The following is a 23467-nucleotide window of genomic DNA, read 5'->3' as shown; positions in this document are numbered from 1 at the left end:
ATAAATTAATGCCAATGAATTCTAAGCAAATCTTGTCTGCTAAATGAACTAGTGTAGCCCACAGCCATTTGGCATAGCCAGATCAGGACCTAACATAAGGACAACTCAGAGTATGCTATTCTGAAATAGACTACATTTTCTTCATATCATGCTTCTTTAGACCTGTTAGAAATGAATACATTATTTTTGTGACGGTGTAGGCTATATTACATGGATTTATTAGACTTTTTAAAATGTAGATATTCCAAAGTTCTGCGTCAGTGGCTTGTAGGCTGTGTGTGGAAGCCAGGAGACGCTAAATGTGTTTCTTAATTAACAATCACCGGCTGATGATATTTCGTGACCGCCACAGCCCTACAAGTTGCGTTTTATATTTTTGTTCAGTATAGTAGTTACATTGTATTAGTTTCAGGTCACTCAAAGACACTTTACATAAGCTCATGATTGTATGACCAACAAAGTATCAAGAGCTGACTCATTCCATTAAATGCTTTATCATTTCACCTTTTCTCTCTGTCTAGATATGGCGTCCTCCAGCAGTTTCCTGTTGGAAGAGCAGTTTCTGGGTTCTATATGTCTGGATGTGTTCACTGAGCCTGTCACCATTCCATGTGGACACAACTTCTGCAAGGCCTGTATCAGAAAGTACTGGGAAAGCAATGACCTGTGCCAGTGTCCAATGTGTAAAAAAGTGTTTGATAGAAAACCAGATCTTTTTGTCAATATTTTCATTTCTGAGATGGCTGCTCAGTTCAGGAAGTCAGTTCAAGTGAACACTACCAGCAGCCCAGACCAACGCCCTCCCGAGCCTGGAGAAGTGGCCTGTGACGCCTGTACTGGCACGAAGTTCAAGGCTCTGAAGTCCTGCCTGGATTGTATGACCTCTTATTGTGAAACTCATCTGCAGCCGCATCAGATAGCCCCAGCCCTGAAGAGACACAAGCAGCTGATTGCCCCTGTGGAGAACCTAGAAGATAGCATGTGTAAGGAGCACAACAAACTGCTGGAGCTGTTCTGTAGGACTGACCAGACATGTGTTTTTCTCTTGTGCATGAAAACAGAACACAAGACTCACTACACTGTCCCTCTAGAGAAAGAGTATAGACAGAGAAAAGTTCAGCTGGGGAAGATGGAGGCAGAAGTGCAGCAGATGATCCAGGAGCGACTTCAGAAGGTTCAGGATATAAAACACTTGGTAGAGATCAGCAAGCGAGACGCAGAGGGAGAGATAGAAGACAGCGTACAGGTCTTCATTGCTCTGGTGCGCTCCATTGAGAAAAGCCAGGCTGAGTTCATTGAGGTAGTTGAGGAGAAGCAGAAAGCAGCAGAGAGGAAGGCTGAAGGGCTCATTAAAGAGCTGCAGCAGGAAATCGCTGAGCTACAGAGGAGAAGCACTGAGCTGGAGCAGCTCTCACACACTGAGGACCAGCTCCACCTCCTCCAGAGCTCTCCATCCCTCAGCACCCTACCTCCCACCAAGGACTGGTCTGAGATCAGTATTCACACCAGTTTGGGTGTGGGGAACCTAAGGGGAGCTGTGTCTAAGCTGGAGGAGACACTCTGGAGTGAAGTGAAGAAGTTGATGTATGATCCTGAAATGAAGAGGATTCAGCGGTATGCAGTGGATGTGACTCTGGACCCTGATTCAGCACATCCCGGTCTCAGCCTGTCTGAGGATAGGAAACAAGTGAGACATGTAGACAGAAGACAGAATCTCCCTGACAACCCAAATAGATTTTCCTTATGTACCGGTATCCTTGGAAAGAAGGGCTTCTCCTCAGGGAGATTCTACTATGAGGTGGAGGTCAAGCGGAAGACTGATTGGGATTTAGAAGTGACCAGAGAGTCCACCAACAGGAAGGGTTACATTACACTGAACCCTCATAATGGATACTGGAGTGTGTGGCTGAGGAATAGGTATCAGTACCAGGCCAATACCTATTCTCCTGTCTGCCTCTCCCTGAGAGAGAAGCCTCAGAAGGTGGGGGTATTTGTGGATTATGAGGAGGGTCAAGTCTCTTTTTATGATGTAGAGGCCAGGTCTCATATCTACTCTTTCACTGGTTGCACCTTCACTGAGAAACTCTATCCATACTTCCGCCCTTACAAAAATAATGATGGTAAAAACTCTGCCCCTCTGATCATCTCTCTTGTCAGTCTCTGAGTTTTCTATTGTCAGGCTCTGACTTTTAAAGCCTCACTTCTGAGTGAGCTATAAACATTTGTGTTTGTAAAAGTTTGGATTTGGATGCTGTTATCACAGAATTCAAATAACTCAGTGGCAGTTACATTTGCAGAAACCGTACTGTATAAAAAATGTCAGTACATAGATATTTTGTATAACGTGTATTCTTACATGTACATATATACTGCAAGTGTCTAGGGCTAGGCTGTGTGTACTGTGACCTGCTGTTTAGAATGTATGTGTTTGAATTTGTTGTGCAAATGTTATGTATTAATTATAATCTGTCTGTGCTGACTGAAGTGTGTATATTACGCTCATGCAGGATACACCCATTGTGAATGGTGGATATTAAAGCCAATAGTCTTCCACTGAATATGTCTCTATTAGTGACAGCATCACAATAAGACTAGTATATGTGCACAATACAGAGGTGAGTATATGAGCCCAGGAAAAACATTACACCATGAGAACAGGGACAGTGGTTGTAGGGACTGTTCTCGTTTCTTCTTTTGTATATTATAGTGCAGGGGTACTCAAACACTATTTGAGAAAGTCCGGTCACACAAATTTCCTAGGTGACAAAGGTCCAGATGGATATTGTCATTTATCGGCGTAGTAACAAACCCTAACATTGGTAGGAGAGGTTGAAATGCTGTCTTCTGTTAAATATCATTGTGTTAGGTTAGAGATAATGATTGTTGGATCACCTTCAGACTGGCGCCTATTACTGGCTGCCCATCTTCAGGCTCCAGTGGTCTAGGATGTTGTTCTTCATCAGGTACATGTTGTCTTCAGTGATGAACATGTGTTTCCATGATGACAGGTGGTTCTGGGGGAGGAGGAGCTCGGAGGTGGAACTGGAGAGCTCTCTGGGTCAACCACCAACACACCAGGCATCGCTAAGCAGTCAAAGATACAGTTGCAGTCCAGGTGTGCGCATATGAGTGTGCCTGCCCGTTTGTATGCTGCTGACCCCCAAGCCAGGGAGGTTACACAGCGGTTTGTGTGTGCTTTTTAACTGTCTGTTGTGCGGTGTGGCCTGAGCTCCTCTGTTTCTGACCCAATCTTAATAAAATGACTTAGCAGAGGACACAAGACTGATGACCAAAATGCCAGGAGAAGACAGCTTGACGATGTCCCACCAGACCGTTAGACGAGGCAGTAAATCCAGACACTGTATAGGAGCACGACAGGCTCAGAGGTTAACTGTCTGTGGTGACCTGGTCTGGGGAAAGAACTACTGTATACCACCAGAGGGGACTTAAACATTTTACATAGCTAAAGAAATCCCGAGCCACACATTTGTCTAGTAGTTTGGTCATGTTATGGTTACCACTGATCACAGCCCTGGCTACAGACACTAGACCCTTGTACTAACTAAAACCAAAGATTTTCTTCTCCAAGTCTAAACAATGCTAAGGCCTAATGTTGGCAGCGTGGAGCTAGCACGGGATATTGCTCGAAAACGTTCCTTAATCCTGTAACAAGTGCGCTGAGAGTCGGGATGTAAGTTCAGGGAGTGTGTTTTAATTGAAAAAAATAATACACGAACCACAAACAACTCATCGACATGAACACAGAGTCAATAACACCTGAGGAAAGAACCAAGGGGAGTGACAGATATAGAGAAGATTATCAAGGAGGTGATGGAGTCCAGGTGAGTGTTATGAGGCGCTGGTGCGCGAGACGATGGTGTCAGATGTGCAGGATAATCAGCAGCCTGATGACCTAGAGGCCGGAGAGGGAGTATCCGTGCCAAATCTAGGGATGGAACATGTTGCTGTACTCCTGATTATCCCATTATCCGAACTAACAAATCGAGAAGATTGAAATACTGCTCGTTTTTAATTAAACTTCCTTTTTCGTCCTCATGCTATGCTAGCTAGGCTAAAGCAGCCCATTGGATTCCATGAAAATCTGAAGTGTTGGGGTGAGTAGCTTTCGGTGTTGTGCAATCAAATGAGTTGCTTTTACATACATTTTGTGCTAATTAAACTCATGACACTATTTCCTATTACTATTTTAGGCTATTTGTTGATGTAAAACAAATGTAAATTGCATCCCCTTTTCAGGTGTATTTTTGCTTCATGTGTGGTCAGATCCATCGGTTGTTGGTAGGCCTTTGTGTCCTATGGGACCATTTCCTGTTTCAGGCTATTTAACCAAAGATGATCTCTTCCTCTCTGATTTAACCCATTTGCTCAGATCAATCGGGTCGGTTGATCTATATTAGGCCTACTACTTACAGTGCCTTGTGAAAGTATTCACCCCCTTGGCATTTTTCCTATTTTGTTGCCTTACACTGGAATTAAAACTTTTTTTTTTGATGGTGGGGGGGGGGGGGGGGGGGGGGGTTGTATCATTTGATTTACACAACATGCCTACTATGCCTATTAAAATATTTTTTCTTGTGGAGCAAACAAGAAATAGGACAGAAACTGAAAACTTGAGTGTGTATAACTATTCGCCCCCTCCAAAGTCAATACTTTGTAGAACCACCTTTTGCAGCAATTACAGCTGCAAATCTCTTGGGATATGTCTCTATAAACTTGACACATCTAGCCACTGGAATTTTCGTGGTATCCAATCGCTAGTAATTACTATCTTGTCTCATCGCTACAACTCCCGTACGGGCTCGGGAGAGACGAAGGTCGAAAGCCATGCGTCCTCCGAAGCACAACCCAACCAAGCTGCACTGCTTCTTAACACAGCGCGCCTCCAACCCGGAAGCCAGCTGCACCAATGTGTCGGAGGAAACACCGTGCACCCGCCCCCCTCGGTTAGCGCGCACTGCGCCCGGCCCGCCACAGGAGTCGCTGGAGCGCGATGAGACAAGGACATCCCTACCGGCCAAACCCTCCCTAACCCGGACGACGCTAAGCCAATTGTGCGTCGCCCCACGGACCTCCCGGTCGCGGCCGGCTGCGACAGAGCCTGGGCGCGAACCCAGAGACTCTGGTGCTCTAGACCACTGCGCCACCCGGGAGGCCTATTCTCACTTGTTTTAATCCATCCATCAATTTTTCACTGCTCATGTCCTGTTCAGGGCTGCAGGAGCAATTGTCCATTATTTTAATTAAATGATACTGGCCTACGTTGGCCGTTCCTAGGTAAAACAGGTAAACGCCTCCTTTTGAATCAGTCTGCTCGGTCATTAGCTCAAAGCTAACCCTTCGACGAAGAAGATGGCGAAAAGAAAAAAAGATGACGAGTATCGTACATTTCAGGACGAATGGACCGAAGAATTCGCCTTTGTGGAGAGAGCAGGTTCTGCGGTGTGTCTAATTTGCAATGACAAAATTACATCGATGAAACGGTCGAATGTAAAGCGGCACTTCGACAAATTCAGAGGCATATTATACTGACATTTAGTTGAATTCACTTTTTAAATATATTATATGGCTCTCACTGAAATAAATTTCCAAATTGTTTGCTTTCATGGCTCTCTTAGTCAAAAAGGTTCCCGACCCCTGCTTTAGCATTATGCTTAGGGTCATTGTCCTGCTGGAAGGTGAACCTCCGTCCCAGTCTCAAATCTCTGGAAGACTGAAACAGGTTTCCCTCAAGAATTTCCCTGTATTTAGCACAATCCATCGTTCCTTCAATTCTGACCAGTTTCCCAGTCCCTGCCGATGGAAAACATTTTCGGGGTGATGAGCGGTGTTGGGTTTGTGCCGAACATAGTGTTTTCCTTGATGGCCAAAAAGCTAAATTTTAGTCTCATCTGACCAGAGTACCTTCTTCCATATGTTTGGGGAATCTCCCACATGCCTTTTGGTGAACACCAAACATGTTTGCTTATGTTCATCTTTAAGCAATGGCTTTTTTCTGGCCGCTTCCGTAAAGCCCAGCTCTGTGGAGTGTACAGCTTAAAGTGATCCTGTGGACTGATACTCCAATCTCCGCTGTGGAGCTTTGCAGCTCCTTCAGGGTTATCTTTGGTCTCTTTGTTGCCTCTGATTAAATGCCCTCCTTGCCTGGTCTGTGAGTTTTGGTGGGCGGCCCTCTCTTGGCAGGATTGTTGTGGTGCCATATTCTTTCCATTTTTTAATAATGCATTTAATGGTGCTCTGTGGGATGTTCAAAGTTTCTGATATTTTTTTATAACCCAACCCTGATCTGTACTTCTCCACAACTTTGTCCCTGACTTGTTTAGAGAGCTCCTTGGTCTTCATGGTGCCCCTTGCTTAGTGGTATTGCAGACTCTGGGGCCTTTCAGAACAGGTGTATGTATACTGAGATCATGTGAAACTTAGATTGCACACAGGTGGACTTAATTAATTAATTAAATTAATGTGACTCCTGAAGGTAATTGGTTGCACCAGATCTTACTTAGGGGCTTCTTCGCAAAGGGGGGAAATACATATGCACGCACTACTTCTCTGTATACATTTTTTTGAATTTTCAGAAACAAGTAATTTTTTTCACTTCACCAATTTGGACTATTTTGTGTATGTCCATTACATGAAATCCAAATAAAAATCCATTTAAATTACAGGTTGTAATGCAACAAAATAGGAAAAATGGCAAGGCGGTTGAATACTTTTGCAAGGCACTGTAAGCTCTCAGGTATTATTTTGAGCTTTAGGCTACTTACTGTCAATAAGGCTAGGCAGGCAATGGGAATAGGGCTACACAAATTACTTTAAACTTGACTTGAATAGTGTGGCATTCAATTCTAATTGAATATGACTAGCTAGCTATTTCACGAGTTTAAAAGGCTATTTTCATTCAAATGACGAACAGCACTTGTCCCTGGCCTGTTCGGTGAAATTGACGATTACCAGCTGAGTGTTGTGGGCCAATGTTGTCTTTTGACGGTTGGGGCTTGATTGTCACAGTCAAGCATTGTTGCCTCTCCTCCTCGCACTCATTCTGTCAAAACATAAATTACTGTCGAAGATGCCACACAAAGCCTATTCAAAGATTTTTACTAACCCATTGTTCTATCTGTGGCTTAGTTATAGCAGGTCTAGCTAAAATGTTGTTGGCAATGCTGTTTACCAAAATAATTCTAAATCAATGGCAATATGAGTTTTACAGATGATCACGTGCTGTCCTATCAAAAACATTTGCATTCATTAACCATTGAACCAACAAATTGGTTTGGATTATAATGAATGTGGATTTTTTTTCTCAGTAATGTAGCTAAATCACTCTGAATTCAACTGCCACTGTGTTGGATTTATCATGGGGCTTTCCCCTCAGATGATCAAAGCACTTTAGTTTAGGCCTACTTTGTTAGTGGTAACTCAAGTCTTTATAATGATCAAGCCCCGAATCTGGCTGCTTCTGGGAGAAGTGACTATATGTCTATATGGAGGCTGAATCAACCTCACTATGGCATCATAAATACTCTCACACAGCTGCTTGTCTGAACTCATCTATCTGAGGCAGGGCCGGGATACCACCGGAATAATCTCTAAGGAGGCCTAGCAATGCTACTAGATCCAGGCCTTGTCTTCTGCTGCTGCAGTTACCTCAATCAAATTTATTTATAAAGCCCTTTTTACATCAGCTCATGTCACAAAGTGCTGTAAAGAAACCCAGCCTAAAACCCCAAACAGCAAGCACTGCAGGTGTAGAAGCACGGTGGCTAGGAAAAACTCCCTAGAAAGGCCAGAACCTAGGAAGAAACATAAAGAGGAACCAGGCTCTGAGGGGTGGCCAGTCCTCTTCTGGCTGTGCTGGATGGAGATTATAACAGAACATGACCAAGATGTTCAAATGTTCATAGATAAATAATAATAATCACAGTGGTTGTAGAGGGTGCAACAGGTCAGCACATCAGGAGTAAATGTTAGTTGGATTTTCATAGCTGATCATTCAGAGTATCTCTAACGCTCCTGCTGTCTCTAGAGAGATGAAAACAGCAGGTCTGGGACAGGTAACATGTCCGGTGAACAGGTCAGGGTTCCATAGCCACAGGCAGAACAGTTGAAACTGGAGCAGCAGCACGACCAGGTGGACTTTGGACAGCAAGGAGGTAGTCAGGTAGCCAGGTAGTCCTGATGCATGGTCCTAGGGCTCAGGTCTTCCGAGAGAGAGAATTAGATAGAGCATACTTAAATTCACACAGGACACCAGATAAGACCGGAGAAATACTCCAGATATAACAGACTGACCCTAGCCCCCCGACACACAAACTATTGCAGCATAAATACTTGAGGCTGAGACAGGAGGGGTCGGGAGACACTGTGGCCCCGTCTGACAATACCCCCGGACAGGTCCAAACAGGCAGGATATAACCCCACCCACTTTGCCAAAGCACAGCCCCCACACCACTAGAGGGATATCTTCAACCACCAACTTACCATCCTGAGACAAGGCTGAGTATAGCCCACAAAGATCTCCCCCACGGCACAAACCCAAGGGGGAGCGCAAACCCAGACAGAAAGATCACGTCAGTGACTCAACCCACTCAATTGACGCACCCCTCCTAGGGACGGCATGGAAGAGCACCAGTAAGCCAGTTACTCAGCCCCTGTTATAGAGTTTGAGGCAGAGAATCCCAGTGGAGAGAGGGGAATCGGCCAGGCAGAGACAGCAAGGGCGGTTCGTTGCGCCTGTGCCTTGCCGTTCACCTTCACACTCCTGGGCCAGACTACACTCAATTATAGGACCTACTGAAGACATGAGTCTTCAATAAAGACTTAAAGGTCGAGACCGAGTCTGCGTCTTTCACATGGATAGGCAGACGATTTCATAAAAATGAAGCTCTATAGGAGAAAGCCCTGCCTCCATTTGTTTGCTTAGAAATTCTAGGGACAGTAAGGAGGCCTGCGTCTTGTGACCGTAGCGTACGTGTAAGGAATATATGGCAGGACCAAATGGGAAAGATAGGTAGGAGCAAGCCCATGTAATCGCACGAACTGAAGCTTATTTAGTGCTTTATCCGGGTAGCCGGAAAGTAGAGCATTGGATGAACCTAGAAGTGACAAAAGCATGGATTCATTTTCCTGCATAATTTTTGGACAGAAAGTTTCTGATTTTTGCAATGTTACGTAGATGGAAAAAAGCTGTCCTTAAAACAGTCTTGATATGTTCGTCAAAAGATAGATCGGGGTCCAGAGTAACGCCAAGGTCCTTCAGTTTTATTTGAGACGACTGTACAACCATCAAGATTAATCGTCAGATTCAACAGAAAATCTCTTTGTTTCTTGGGACCTAGAACTAACTAACTCTGTTCTGTCCTAGTTTAAAAGTAGAACATTTGCCGCCATCCACTTCCTTATGTCTGAAACACAGGCTTCCAGGGAGGGCAATTTTGGGGCTTCACCAAGTTTCATCGAAATGTACAGCTGTGTGTCGTCCGCATAGCAGTGAAAGTTAACATTATGTTTCCAAATGACGTCACCAAGAGGTAAAATATAAGGAAAACAATAGTGGTCCTATTACGGAGCCTTGAGGAACACTGAAATTTACAGTTGATTTGTCAGAGGACAAACCATCCACAGAGACAAACTGATATCTTTCCGACAGATAAGATCTAAACCAGGCTAGAACTTGTCCGTGTAGACCAATTGGGTTTCCAATCTCTCCAAAAGAATGTGGTGATCGATGGTATCAAAAGCAGCAGAGCCTCCGGCTGACACCATTAAAATGTCCTTTCCCACCTTCACATGCGCAGTCTCAGTGCTATGATGGGGGTCTAAAACCAAACTGAAGCATTTAGATTACATTGTCTTCAGGAAGGCAGTGAGTTGCTGCGCAACAGCTTTTACTTTTTTTTTGAGAGGAATGGAAGATTTGATATAGGCCGATTTTAGTTTTTTAGATTTTCTGGGTCAAGGTTTGGCTTTTTCAAGAGATGCTTTATTACTGCCACTTTTAGTGATTTTGGTACACATCCGGTGGATAGAGAGCTGTTTATTATGTTCAACATAGGAGGGCCAAGCACAGGAAGAAGCTCTTTCAGTAGTTTAGTTGGAATAGGGTCCAGTATGCAACTTGACGGTTTAGAGGCCATGATTATTTTCATCAATGTGTCAAGAGATATAGTATTAAAAAACTTGAGTGTCTCCCTTGATCCTAGGTCCTGGCAGAGTTGTGCAGACTCAGGACAACTGAGCTTTGGAGGAATACGCAGATTTAAAGAGGAGCCTGTAATTTGCTTTCTAATGATCATGATCTTTTCATCAAAGAAGTTTATGAATTTATCACTGCTGAAGTGAAAGCTATCCTCTCTTGGGGAATGCTGCTTTTTAGTTAGCTTTGCGACAGTATCAAAAATACATTTTGGATTGTTCTTATTTTCCTCAATTAAGTTGGAGAATTAGGATGATCGAGCAGCAGTGAGGGCTCCTCGATACTGCACGGTACTGTCTTTCCAAGCTAGTCGGAAGACTTCCAGTTTGGTGTAGCGCCACTTTCGTTCCAATTTTCTGGACGCTTGCTTCAGAGCTCAGGTATTTTCTGTATACCGAGGAGCTAGTTTCTTTTGACAAATGTTTTTAGTTTTTAGGGGTGTGTATACATCAAGGGTATTACGCAAGGTTAAATTGAGTTCCTCAGTTAGGTGTTTAACTGATTTTTGTACTCTGACATCCTTGGGTAAAGTGGAGGGAGTCTGGAAGGGCATTTAGGAATTCTCGGATCCGAGAATTTATAGCACGGCTTTTGATGATCCTTGGTTGGGGTCTGAGCCGATTATTTGTTGCGATTGCAAGTGTAATAAGATGGTGGTCCGATAGTCCAGGATTATGAGGAAAAACATTAAGATCCACAACATTTATTCCACGGGACAAAACTAGGTCCAGAGTATGACTGTGGCAGTGAGTAGGTCCGGAGACATGTTGGACAAAACCCACTGAGTCGATGATGGCTCCGAAAGCCTTTTAGAGTGGGTCTGTGGACTTTTCCATGTGAATATTAAAGTCACCAAAAATATGAATATTTTCTGCCATGACTACAAGGTCCGATAGGAATTCAGGGAACTCATTGAGGAACGTTGTATATGGCCCAGGAGGCCTGTAAACAGTAGCTATAAAAAGTGATTCAGTAGGTATTGTGAATTGTCCAGTACGTATGTGGCAATTATTTATATCAGAAGGAGTCAGAAGGAGTCAGCAAAACTTTTCCAGAACATGTGTGCTCTAGGTCATTGGACACCTTTAGATATGCAGCTGTCGGTTATTTTTGTTACTGTTATGGCCAACTATGGTTACACCTCTTGGGTCTTTTCCAGAACAGGGGTGTCCCTCTCAGAAGATTTAGCAGGATGACATGTATTGGTTATTCCTGTAGTGCCAAGGTCTGTTGCTATGGTCCTACATGCATGAAACTATTTCTGTGACTCTACCGGTTCCATGTCCTATTATGATAATGGTGGATAAATGCCAGAGGTGATGAGCCATTAAGAGGAGTTACTATGAGTATGAATAAGGAGGACAAATGAATAAAACGTGTGTTTCAAGACTGGAAGGCAGTTGTATTCATTATCCAGCTCGGTAATAAAAGTCTATTTGAACTCCCATGCGCCGGTATTTTTGAAATATGATTGACCAAATATTTCCACGACGTAGGCTGCATAGATTTCCTGACTAGAAGCTCAAAAGACGAAAACGTTGCTTTTTTGTTTGTTTTGTAAATTGAAATTTGGTGTCTTAAATGTTAGCAACACCTCCACCTTTACGGGATACGTGGGGGATATGGTCACTAGTGTAACCAGGAGGTGAGGCCTCATTTAACACAGTAAATTCATCAGGCTTAAGTCATGTTTCAGTCAGGCCAATCACATCAAGATTATGATCAGTGATTAGTTCATTGACTATAACTGCCTTGGAAGTGAGGGATTTAACATTAAGTAGCCCTATTTTGAGATATGAGATATCACAATCTCTTTCAATAATGACAGGAATGGAGGAGGTCTTTATTCCAGTGAGATTGCTAAGGCGAACACCACCATGTTTAGTTTGCCCAACCTAGATCGAGGCACAGAAACGGTCTCAATGGGGATAGCTGAGCTGACTACACTGACTGTGCTAGTGGCAGACTCCACTAAGCTGGCAGGCTGGCTAACAACAGCTTGCTGCCTGGCCTGCACCCTATCTCATTGTGAAGCTGGGGGAGTTAGAGCCCTGTCTATGTTCGTAGATAAGATGAAAGCACCCCTCCAGCTAGGATGGAGTCCGTCACTCCTCAGCAGGCCAGGCTCGGTCCTGTTTGTGATTGAGTCCCAGAAAGAGGGCCAATTATCTGCAAATTCTACATTTTGGGAGGGGCAGAAAACAGTTTTCAACCAGCAATTGAGTTGTGAGACTCTGCTGCCAGAGACAATTACTCGATGCCGACACATCTTTCTCGCTGAAGCTATGTTGCGCTTGGTGTACTCTGACTGTTTGATCCTAACATTGTTGGTGCTGATGTGGGTAACAATATCTCTATACTCTCTACACTTGCCAGTTTTAGCTTTAGCCAGCACCATCTTCAGATTAGCCTTAACTTTGGTAGCCCTGCTCCCTGGTAAACAGTGTATGATCGCTGGATGATTTGTTTTAAGTCTAATACTACGGATAATGGAATCGCCAATGACTAGGGTTTTCAATTTGTCAGAGTTAATGGTGGGAGTCTTTGGCGTTTCAGACCCCGTAATGGGAGGAGGAGAGACCAGAGAAGGCTCGGCCTCTGACTCCGACCCGTTGCTTAATGGGGAGAACTGGTTGAAAGTTTGGCTGAATGAGCGACACCGGTTGAGCATTCCTACAGCATTTCCTTCCAGAAGCCATGTGAAAATTGTCCGGCTGCGGGGACTGTGCGAGGGGATTTATACTACTATCTGTACACATTGGTGGCAGATGCTGTTTCATCCTTTCCAACTCTTAAATGACCCTTGCCTAACTATTGCGTCTGAAGCTGGGCTTGCAGCACAGCTATCCTCACCATAAGGCGATCGCTATCCTGTATATTATGACTACAGTGACTGCAATTAGAAGGCATTATGTTAATGTTACTACTTAGCTTCGGCTGGTGGAGGCCCTGTAGAACCATGTCCAGATAAAGCGTCCTGGGTGAAAAAGTTTAATGAAAAAAAGTTGAGGAAGGGAAAAAATTTAAATATTAAACCGTAATTTAAAAGTGAAAACCGTAAAGTTGGCAGGTAGCAATGTAAGGTTAGCAACAAACGGCACAGCAGCAAGTAAACAAGTCTACAAGTTGTGACCGGAAATGATGTGCATGAGTTAACAAAAAAACGGACCTGCCTAATAGAAAGGGGTATGAAACTCTGTATATTGTGTCTGTGTGTGTGTGTGTATTATAATAGTAAACAGATTGATGTTTGCACAAATTAAATACCTTGCATAAGCAGCCAGCCTCCATACCCTATCTCTAGAATACAGTGTTATTGATCTCCCAGTCTCTCTCGCCCATTCAGCCCGACAGGTAAAGTCAAGTAGATCAGAGGTGAGAGAGCTAAGACCATACTGGGATATTATCCAAGTATTTGCATGGTGTCATTTGGTTCAACGGCTTGATTTCCAGTCTTTTGACAGTTTAGTTTAATTGCAAACTACAAGAAATGTATCCACCCCTTCTATCCCTCTGTGTGTGTGTGTGTGTGTGTGTGTGTGTGTGTGTGTGTGTGTGTGTGTGTGTGTGTGTGTGTGTGTGTGTGTGTGTGTGTGTGTGTGTGTGTGTGTGTGTGTGTGTGTGTGTGTGTGTACTTCTGTCCGTGTGTGTGGAAACAAATTGAGTGAGTAATGCAGAGAGACAATGTTTCGCTCAGCTGTTGAGTAGATTTGTCATGCTAGTGTTTAGCAGTGGTGTTAATATGACCATATTTTCTATTCTCCCCCTGCTAGACCTCCCTCATTCATCATGACAGGAATCTCTTTCAAAAGAGATTAGATGACAGTACTGTATCTAAACACTATAACCTGGATGAAAAATAAAAAGGGGCTAATCTTAGAACTAAGACATGGACAAAAGTGTGAATCACTTGACTATTTCAGGTCCAGGCATACCATCAACTGAATAAGTACACAGGTCTTTTTCCTGACATCATATACCATTTATTTTTGGACTTCATTGGTTTTACGCACCAAACAGAGAGTATTTGAGTTTGAGGTTGTGTGATTGTAGGGGAGAGTGGGATAAGTTGAGAATTCATGTAGACATAACAGTTTTGAAAACAGCTTGTCCCTGGTATGGGGTAAGTTGAGCATAGGGCCCTTGGCTTCGCCTCGGGCCTCAGAACAACCCTTGTCGGGAGTTGTCTGACAATAATTCCCCGGTTCTCAGGCATTACTGCTTATTTCTTTATCTTAAATGAATGCCTACATTCAGAAATAGATCTCTCTGTTCAATATCACTTACCCTTGCATTTCTTTATCCTGCCGGTTGAATCTACTACACCGGCTGTGACACTCGTCGGATGTGGCAGGGCTTGCAAACTATTACGGACTACAAAGGGAAATCCAGCGAGTTGCCCAGTGATGCGAGCCTACCAGATGAGCTAAATGCCTTTTTATGCTCGCTTCGAAGCAAGCAACACTGAAGCATGCATGAGAGCACCAGCTGTTCCAGACGACTGTGTGGCCACGCTCTCCGTAGCCGATGTGAGCAAGACCTTTAAACAGGTCAACATTCACAAGGCCATGGGGCCAGACGGATTACCAGGGCGTTTACTCTAAGCATGCCCAGACCAACTGGCAAGTGTCTTCGATGCCATCTTCACCCATGTTTCAAGCAGACCACAATAGTGCCCAAAAAAGTGAAGGTAACCGGCCTAAATGACTAGCGCCCCGTAGCACTAACGTTGGTAGCCATGAAGTGCTTTGAAATGCTGGTCATTGGTCACATCAACACCATCATCCCGGAAACCCTAGACCCACTCCAATTCGCATACTGCCCCAACAGATCCACAGATGACGCAATCTCAATCGCAATCCACACTGCCCTTTCCCACCTGGACAAAAGGAACACCTATGTGAGAATGCTGTTCATTGATTACAGCTCAGCGTTCAACACCATAGTGCCCACAAAGTTCATCACTAAGCTAAGGACCCTGGGAGTAAACCTCTCCCTCTGCAACTGGATCCTGGACTTCCCGACGAGACGCCCCCCTAGGTAGTAAGTGTAGGCAACAACACATCTGCCACGCTGATCATTAACACCGGGGCCCTCAGGGGTTCATGCTTAGTCCCCTCCTGTACTCCCTGTTCACCAACGACTGCGTGGCCAAGCACGATTCCAACACCCTTAAGTTTGGTGATGACACAACAGTGGTAGGCTTGATCACCGACAACGATGAGGCAACCTACAGGGAGGAGGTCAGAGATCTGGCAGTGTGGTGCCAGGACAACAACCTCTCCCTCAATGTGAGCAAGACAAAGGAGATGATCATGGACTACAGGAAAAGAAGGGCTGAACAGGCCCCCATTAACATTGATGGGGCTGTAGTGGAGCGGGTCGAGAGTTTTAAGTTCCTTGGTGTCCACATCACCAACACACTACCATGGTCCAAACACACCAAGACAGTCGTGAAGAGGGCACGACAACACCTTAACCCTCTCAGGAGACTTCAAAGATTTGGCATGGGTCCCCAGATCCTCAAAACATTTTACAGCTGCACCATCAAGTGCATCCTGACCGGTTGCATCATCGCCTGGTATGGCAACTGCTTCCCATCCAACCGTAAGGCGCTACAGAGGGTAGTGCATGTGGCCCAATACATCACTGGGGCCAAGCTTCCTGCCATCCAGGACCTACACTCAGCAAAAAAAAGAAATGTCCTCTCACTGTCAACTGCGTTTATTTTCATCAAACTTAACATTTTTAAATATTTCTATGAACATAACAAGACTCAACAACTGAGGCATAAACTGAACAAATTCCACAGACATGTGACTAACAGAAATGGAATAATGTGTCCCTGAACAAAGGGTGGGTCAAAATCAAAAGTAACAGTCAGTATCTGGTGTGGCCACCAGCTGCATTAAATACTGCAGTGCATCTCCTCCTCATGGACTGCACCAGATTTGCCAGTTCTTGCTGTGAGATGTTACCCCACTCTTCCACCAAGGCACCTGCAAGTTCCCGGACATTTATGGGGGGGAATTTCCCTAGCCCTCACCCTCCGATCCAACAGGTCCCAGATTTGCTCAATGGGATTGAGATCCGGGCTCTTCGCTGGCCATGGCAGAACACTGACATTCCTGTCTTGCGGGAAATCATGCACAGAACGAGCAGTATGGCTGGTGGCATTGTCATGCTGGAGGGTAATGTCAGGATGAGCCTGCAGGAAGTGTACCACATGAGGGAGGATGTCTTCCCTGTAACGCACAACATTGAGATTGAGTTTGTTGTCATTGCAGGCAGTCTGTTGATGCTGTGACACACCGCCCCAGACCATGACGGACCCTCCACCTCCAAATTGATCCCGCTCCAGAGTACAGGCTTCGGTGTAACGCTCATTCTTTCGACGATAAGCGCCAATCCGACCATCATCCCTGGTGAAACAAAACCGTGAATCGTCAGTGAAGAGCACTTTTTGCCAGTCCTGTCTGGTCCAGCGACGGTGGGTTTGTGCCCATAGGCGATGTTGTTGCCGGTGATGTCTGGTGAGGACCTGCCTTACAACAGGTCTACAAGCCCTCAGTCCAGCCTCTCTCAGCCTATTGCGGACAGTCTGAGCACTGATGGAGGGATTGTGCGTTCCTGGTTTAAATAATTTTACTTTGTGAAAATCTGTTTTTTGCTTACCACTTTTTCCATGTGGTTTCTTCCTCACAGACTCCCTGAAATGATGACCTCTTCCTAAATATTTAGTCACATGATTCATTTTGTGTATGGTTTCCTAGAAGCAAGGGGTAGCTCAACTAACCTTTTGCTTGAACTTACCCCACTCTCCCCTACCTGCTTTTTGATTTAGTAGACTTACATGGAAATATAGTGGTTGGATTACTAAAATAACTGGTCAACAAACAGTGTCTCAGACAGAGAGAAGAGAGAGGTCCTGATACACACAGTATGACACACAATATACACGCACACGCACACGCACACGCAATACAATAGCTTTCTTTCCCTCACTCATCCTTAGCTGACATCCTGACCGATGTAACTACTTTAGATGTTTTGTTTTTCTCCTTAAAGTGATAGTTCACCCAAATTATAAACTGACATATTGGTTACCTTACCCTGTAAGCAGTCTATGGACAAGGAAGGACATGATGCACAAAAAGTGCTAAAATCGGCCCCAAGACTTGAATGGGATTTGTGCGAAAAATGCAAACCTTTAGCATGTGGAAACAGTGCCAGAAAAACTAAACCATAGCATGGATTGTTTTATTTTGTCTGTAGACTGATTACAGGGTAAGGAAACCAATGTGTCATTTTGTCATTTGGGTGCCTTTAATTATCTTCAATTGCACACTTTCATTCAAGCTCACATAAATTCAACAAAGTGCTTAAGGTCCAATTTGAGCAGCCAAACAAGTTGGTCTGACACTGAGTGTTTTTCTGCGTCTCCTATTGTTCTTGACAGCAGTATCTGACAGTGTGTGTTTTCCTGTCTTGATGTGCAGTAATTGTGTGTGACAATGATGGACCAGTGGTGACTGTGGCAGGCTATAAGGAGGCCTTGAACCTAGATTAAGGAGGCCTTGAAACCAGACCTGCTGTAAGAGGTGACTGTTTACTTCTGCCTTCCACGAGACAGACGTGGTAAATTAAGCCACTCTACATTCAGGTTTTCATTCCAACCCTGTTTGATTATGTTCACTTGGTCTGCTAATTGACTACTGTAATGATCCGTTAGTTAGTAGACTTGTGATGTGGTAACAGCGTAGACAGCTTTACTCATACACAGTAGTAGTTAGAACCTGTTACACTATGAATGGCTTTCATTCTTTCAGTAGTATAGACTGGGATACAGAGTATTCATAATTCAGTCACACATGGTAGTAGATAAATGCGGGAAATCCTTATAATTATTGAATAGCACAATGTGACAGATGAATAGGATCTCGGAGAAGGAGAGCAGGGGAAAGGGGGTAGGGAATTGACAGAAAGAGGGAAATTCTTTCATTGCACTGTGATAATGAACAGTCCATTTCCCTGTGGAAAGAGAATGAGCTCGATAAGGTGTTAGAGAGGATTCTCTGTGAAAGGATGTCAGAGCAGGAGAGAGAGGGAAATAGGGAGATGGAAATTCTCTGTGAGAGGGGACTCCCTCTTTCTCTCCTCCCCCTCTCTCTCTCCGAGCCATCATTACACAGCGACGTGGTGATCAGAGCTGATTTGCATATCACTGAGGATTTTTCCTCCGAGCAATATGGAGAAAGGGGGAGGAGAGGAAACGAGAGGGACTGGAGGCGTGACGCATAATGGCACACAAGGCGGAAAATTAAACACGCTCTGCAATTTCCATCTTGTGATTCCCGCAGGGCGGATCCTCCCACCCACTCCACTCACGACGCACAGGGACCATGTTGGGTCACGTCTCACCACAGGAGATAGACACACACAACTTGACCCTACAGAGGGAATTCCATTGGAAAATCTCACTATTTTAATATGGCTTCCTCTTCTGATCTCCTCTAGTTCACCTGCTCTGACCTGAAGACTCACCTCCTGACCTCACATATAACATTTATCTGACATGACATCTGTCCCTAATGCTCTTTACAAGGCATTATTTCACTTACTATGACTATGACGATGAAGATGATGAAGATCATAACGACTGCCGTTATTCTCATTAGAGTGCCTTGGGAGATGACTCAACCAAAGACACACACGGAAGCACACATGCACACACACACAGTCGCCATGACAACATTGAGGTTAAAGTCACCTCGACACTCATCAGTAGCGATTGATCAATGCCAGGAACTAAATATGGCAGTAGACTCTTTTTCCTATCTCTCTGTCTGTCTGTCTGTTTGTCTCAAGACAATGTCATACCTTTTCTTTCTGTCTGTCTGTCTGATTTATGACAATTTGACAATGTTTTTATTTTTTATTTTACCGTTATTTTACCAGGTAAGTTGACTGAGAACACGTTCTCATTTGCAGCAACGACCTGGGGAATAGTTACAGGGGAGAGGAGGGGGATGAATGAGCCAATTGTTAACTGGGGATTATTAGGTGACCATGATGGTTTGAGGGCCAGATTGGGAATTTAGCCAGGACACCGGGGTTAACACCCCTACTCTTACGATAAGTGCCATGGGATCTTTAATGACCTCAGAGAGTCAGGACACCCGTTTAACGTCCCATCCGAAAGACGGCACCCTACACACAGGGCAGTGTCCCCAATCACTGCCCTGGGGCATTGGGATATTTTATTAGACCAGAGGAAAGAGTGCCTCCTACTGGCCCTCCAATACCACTTCCAGCAGCATCTGGTCTCCCATCCAGGGACTGACCAGGACCAACCCTGCTTAGCTTCAGAAGCAAGCCAGCAGTGGTATGCAGGGTGGTATGCTGCTGGTCAAGGAGGCTGTTATAAAGAGTGGGAGTGGCATGGTGTGTGTGAGTGTCTATGTGGCGATTGGCCTGTGTTAGAAGAGCTGGATTAGCAACGTAATCAGATTAGTCACGTCAGGATGACTGCACCTTTCCAGAGAGCTCTCTACAGGTTGCACACCCATGCATGTATGCTCACAAGAACACACACTGACTGCTCTCTGCTCTTCAATTTGATAAGACACACACACTCTGACTCACTTCCTGAGCAGGAAATGGAGCTAATTGATGACAACAGCTCTCTCCTCTTCCCTCTCCTTCTTTCACCTCTCTCTCTCGCCTTCATTTCTCTCTGAAGATGAATATTGTACCTCACTACGGCACTGTTTACTCCCTATCTATCATCACCCCTGCAGCTGCTCTGTCTCCTCATCCACCTCTCCTCAGTCCCCCCACCACCACCACTCTCCTCCCCCACCATGTCTCCCCCCTCCACCACCACCCATCTGTCTCAGTGTGTAAATCAGGTGTGAGTCTCAGTGAGGACTGGGGAGTGGTGAATACCTCATACAGCTGCTGACATCCTGCTGCTAGCCATATACAGTATCAACCCTGGGCTTGCAGTGTTCTTAACCTCTCTCTCTCTGCCTCTTTTTGGCAATGTACTACTACTGCATGTTCTCTAAATAGGCACAAAGCCCTGACCTCAACCCCATCGAACACCTTTGGATGAATTGGAACGCTGACTGCGAGCCAGGCCTAATCGCGCAACATCAGTGACACTCTTGTGGCTGAATGGAAGTCCGTGCAGCAATGTTCCAACATCTAGTGGAAAGCCTTCCCAGAAGAGTGGAGGCTGTTTTAGCAGCCAGCAAAGACGGGACCAACTCCATATTAATGCCCATGATTTTGGAATGAGATGTTCAACGAGCAGGTGTCCACATATTTTTGGTCATGTTTGGAATAACACTGTGAAAATTATGATTATGTTTTTTTCGAGTAAGAGCTGTTTGAAAATAGCACCTGAAATTTCAGGTGGAGTTTTGGCCAGCCTCCCAGACAGTCCTATCAAAATTCTTACTTGAGAAATTGCTCTTTGCTAAGAAGTTATTTTTGTGTGTATTTTTGACCATTTTAATTTAAAACAATCACAGTAAGGCAGTGTTTCCCAACCCGGGTCCTTGTGTGCCCCCAATAGTACACATTTGCTTTGTAGTCCTGGATAAACTCACCTCATTCAACTCATTGAGGGCTGGATGATTAGTTGACAAGTTGAATCAGGTGTTCTTTTCCAGGGTTACAATAAAAATGTGGACTGTTGGGGGTACTGGAGGACTGGAGTTGGGAGACACTGCAGTATGGTACTTCATTGTTACCCAGAAATGTTTTGATATTGAGAAAACATTCTCTCTCTCCTCTCTTTATCTCTCTCATTCTTCTATCCTAGTTCTCACCCCACCTCCCCACACTCTCTCTCTCTCTCCCACCTTGGGCTCACAGAAAAGGCAATTATCATCAGTCACTATCCATCTATTACCCAACACATAATGGAAGATGACAAATTACGGAGGGCAAGGGACACCAAGGTAACCTGTGTCTCCTTCTGGATAAGAACAACTAAGACACTGAAAATACACAATTACAAAGGAGTACTGTAGTATTTGAAACAATAAACTTCCCTCATATACAGAAGTTTTGGAACCACAATGGATCAGCCAATGCTATTGTTATACAGAATATGAACCTTCAACTCAACCAAAGGATTCTACATAGAGCCTTGATGAAAGCCATCAGGGCTGCAGGAAAACTGCAACATCTCTCGTCGCTTCCTTTAGTTTTCCTTCCTGGGCACATAGCTACTCAGCAGTACTGTGGAGTTCTGCATGTTTGATCTAGCCAACAGATGTTACATGCAGTAAACATGAAGCCTTGGCTATGTGTACCAAAACGACTTCAAAATAAACAACAGGGGACTAGAGGGAACGAGGGAATAGTGATTCAAAACACCACGTCTGTGTGAGTTGATGGGTTGCCACATGACATAGCATGAACAGTACATGTCAACTCCTCTTTGGTTTGTACAAGTCATCTTTTGAGGTGGAATTGACATGGACAAATGTCAAAACACGTAGTTGAAGGAGCGTGCGTGAGTGTGATTATGTTGGCTTCAGTGTAAGGTTGAGTGACAGGATCTAACCACATCATAGTTGTGTTGTCATAAGTCAAGTAGACACTCTTGGAAGCATGTTTGATGTGCTTTTAGAAACAAGTAAAACTGTCACATCAACCACCACCTTCTGGTAGTTGCACAAATCATGACCTGAATCTACAGTAGGAATTGTGTAGGAATTGTATGTGTTTTAGTGACTGTGCGGTCCTCCCATTGACTGTCCCAAATAGCACCCTATTCCCTATGTAGTGCACTACTTTTGATCAAAAGTAGTGCACTACATAGGGAGTAGGGTGCCATATGGGATGCAACCATGGTCTCCCCCCTTCCTGTCTAGTTCCCTGACACAGGAAGCATTACACCTTAAGGTCAAGTGAAGAGATCTAATGTGATGACTGATGTGTCCCTCGTAGTAGTAGAAGCCACACCGCCCACTCCTGCCTCAGTGCATTACATTTCACACGACAACACTCACTATTCTACACCCACACACATTATATTGTGGTGCTGACTGGGAAACCCTGGGGGAATCACACACACGTACAGGCATGGATGGGCACACACACGTATACACACACACATAAACAAAAGCATATACATGTGCGCACACACACACTGCAGCAGTAGTTTTCTACCTGTATGTCATACATTGAGATAAGTGCTTCCTGTGGTTATTGGAGTTTGTAAAGGCAGACTGGAAAGCCTGAGGTAGATTCCTCTTCTCCTTTCCTCTTTCATCCTCTTTTCCATCCCTCCTTCACCCCCCATCCCTCCATCCCCCTCTCTCTCCATGTTCCCTCTACTCCCTTCCTCTCGTCTCGCCTCCTCTTTTTTTATCCCCTCTCCTCCAACCTCCTCTCACTGGTGAAAAGATGGAGAAAGGAAGCAAGCGGAAGAGGGGGAAGGGAAGAAGAGAAAGGATGAGAGGGGAAGACAGTGAAATAGGGGATTAGAGAAGAAGAGAGGGTGATGGGATGACATGGAATAGAGAAAGAAAAGAGAGGGGGAGAGGGGAGAGGGGAGACAAGAGAAAGAGTGAGAGATGTTATCCCCTGGGGAGATGTTTGTGCATCATCAGGTTTGTGTCGCAGTGAGAGATGGTCCTTTCACAGATCACAGTACATTCCCTAATAGTCTTTCATTGGGATCGCATTAGGAAGGACAGGCACGTTATAGGCTACATTAGTTGAGATACATCATACTGTAGCTATAGAACAAGAATGACAAGCCAGCACTCAACATATTCTTAATAACTTACTGCTGTAATGTAGTTATATCATATGTAGGCTATGACTATAGAAATACACTATATATATATATATATATATGTATTTTATACACGTCAGCAACAGGTGTGGCTATATATATATACACAAAAGTATGTGGACACCCCTTCAAATTAGTGGATTTGGCTATTTCAGCCACACCTGTTGCTGATGTGTATAAAATCGAGCACACAGCCATGCAATCTCAATAGACAAACATTGGCAGTAGATTTTGGAATGAGATGTTTGACGAGCAGGGGTCCACATACTTTTCTCATCAAGGCAAAGGGTGGCTACTTTGAAGAATCTAAAATATCAAATCAAATGTATTTATATAGCCCTTCGTACATCAGCTGATATCTCAAAGTGCTGTACAGAAACCCAGCCTAAAACCCCAAACAGCAAGCAATGCAGGTGTAGAAGCACGGTGGCTAT

General features: G+C 44.5%; 1 protein-coding gene across 1 annotated transcript; it reads left to right on the top strand.

The window, feature by feature from the left end:
- Positions 1-517: 517 nt before the first annotated feature.
- LOC129818307 (E3 ubiquitin-protein ligase TRIM21-like) lies at positions 518-2164 on the top strand. Its single transcript, XM_055874059.1, has one exon. The coding sequence runs from the start codon at positions 524-526 to the stop codon at positions 2162-2164; it is 1641 nt and encodes a 546-aa protein (XP_055730034.1). The 5' UTR covers positions 518-523.
- Positions 2165-23467: the final 21303 nt, after the last annotated feature.

Source organism: Salvelinus fontinalis, chromosome 21, assembly GCF_029448725.1.
Source record: "Salvelinus fontinalis isolate EN_2023a chromosome 21, ASM2944872v1, whole genome shotgun sequence".
Classification (NCBI taxonomy): domain Eukaryota; kingdom Metazoa; phylum Chordata; class Actinopteri; order Salmoniformes; family Salmonidae; genus Salvelinus; species Salvelinus fontinalis.
Note: the sequence above shows the minus strand (reverse complement) of the source record. Positions and strands in the feature narration are given on the sequence as shown.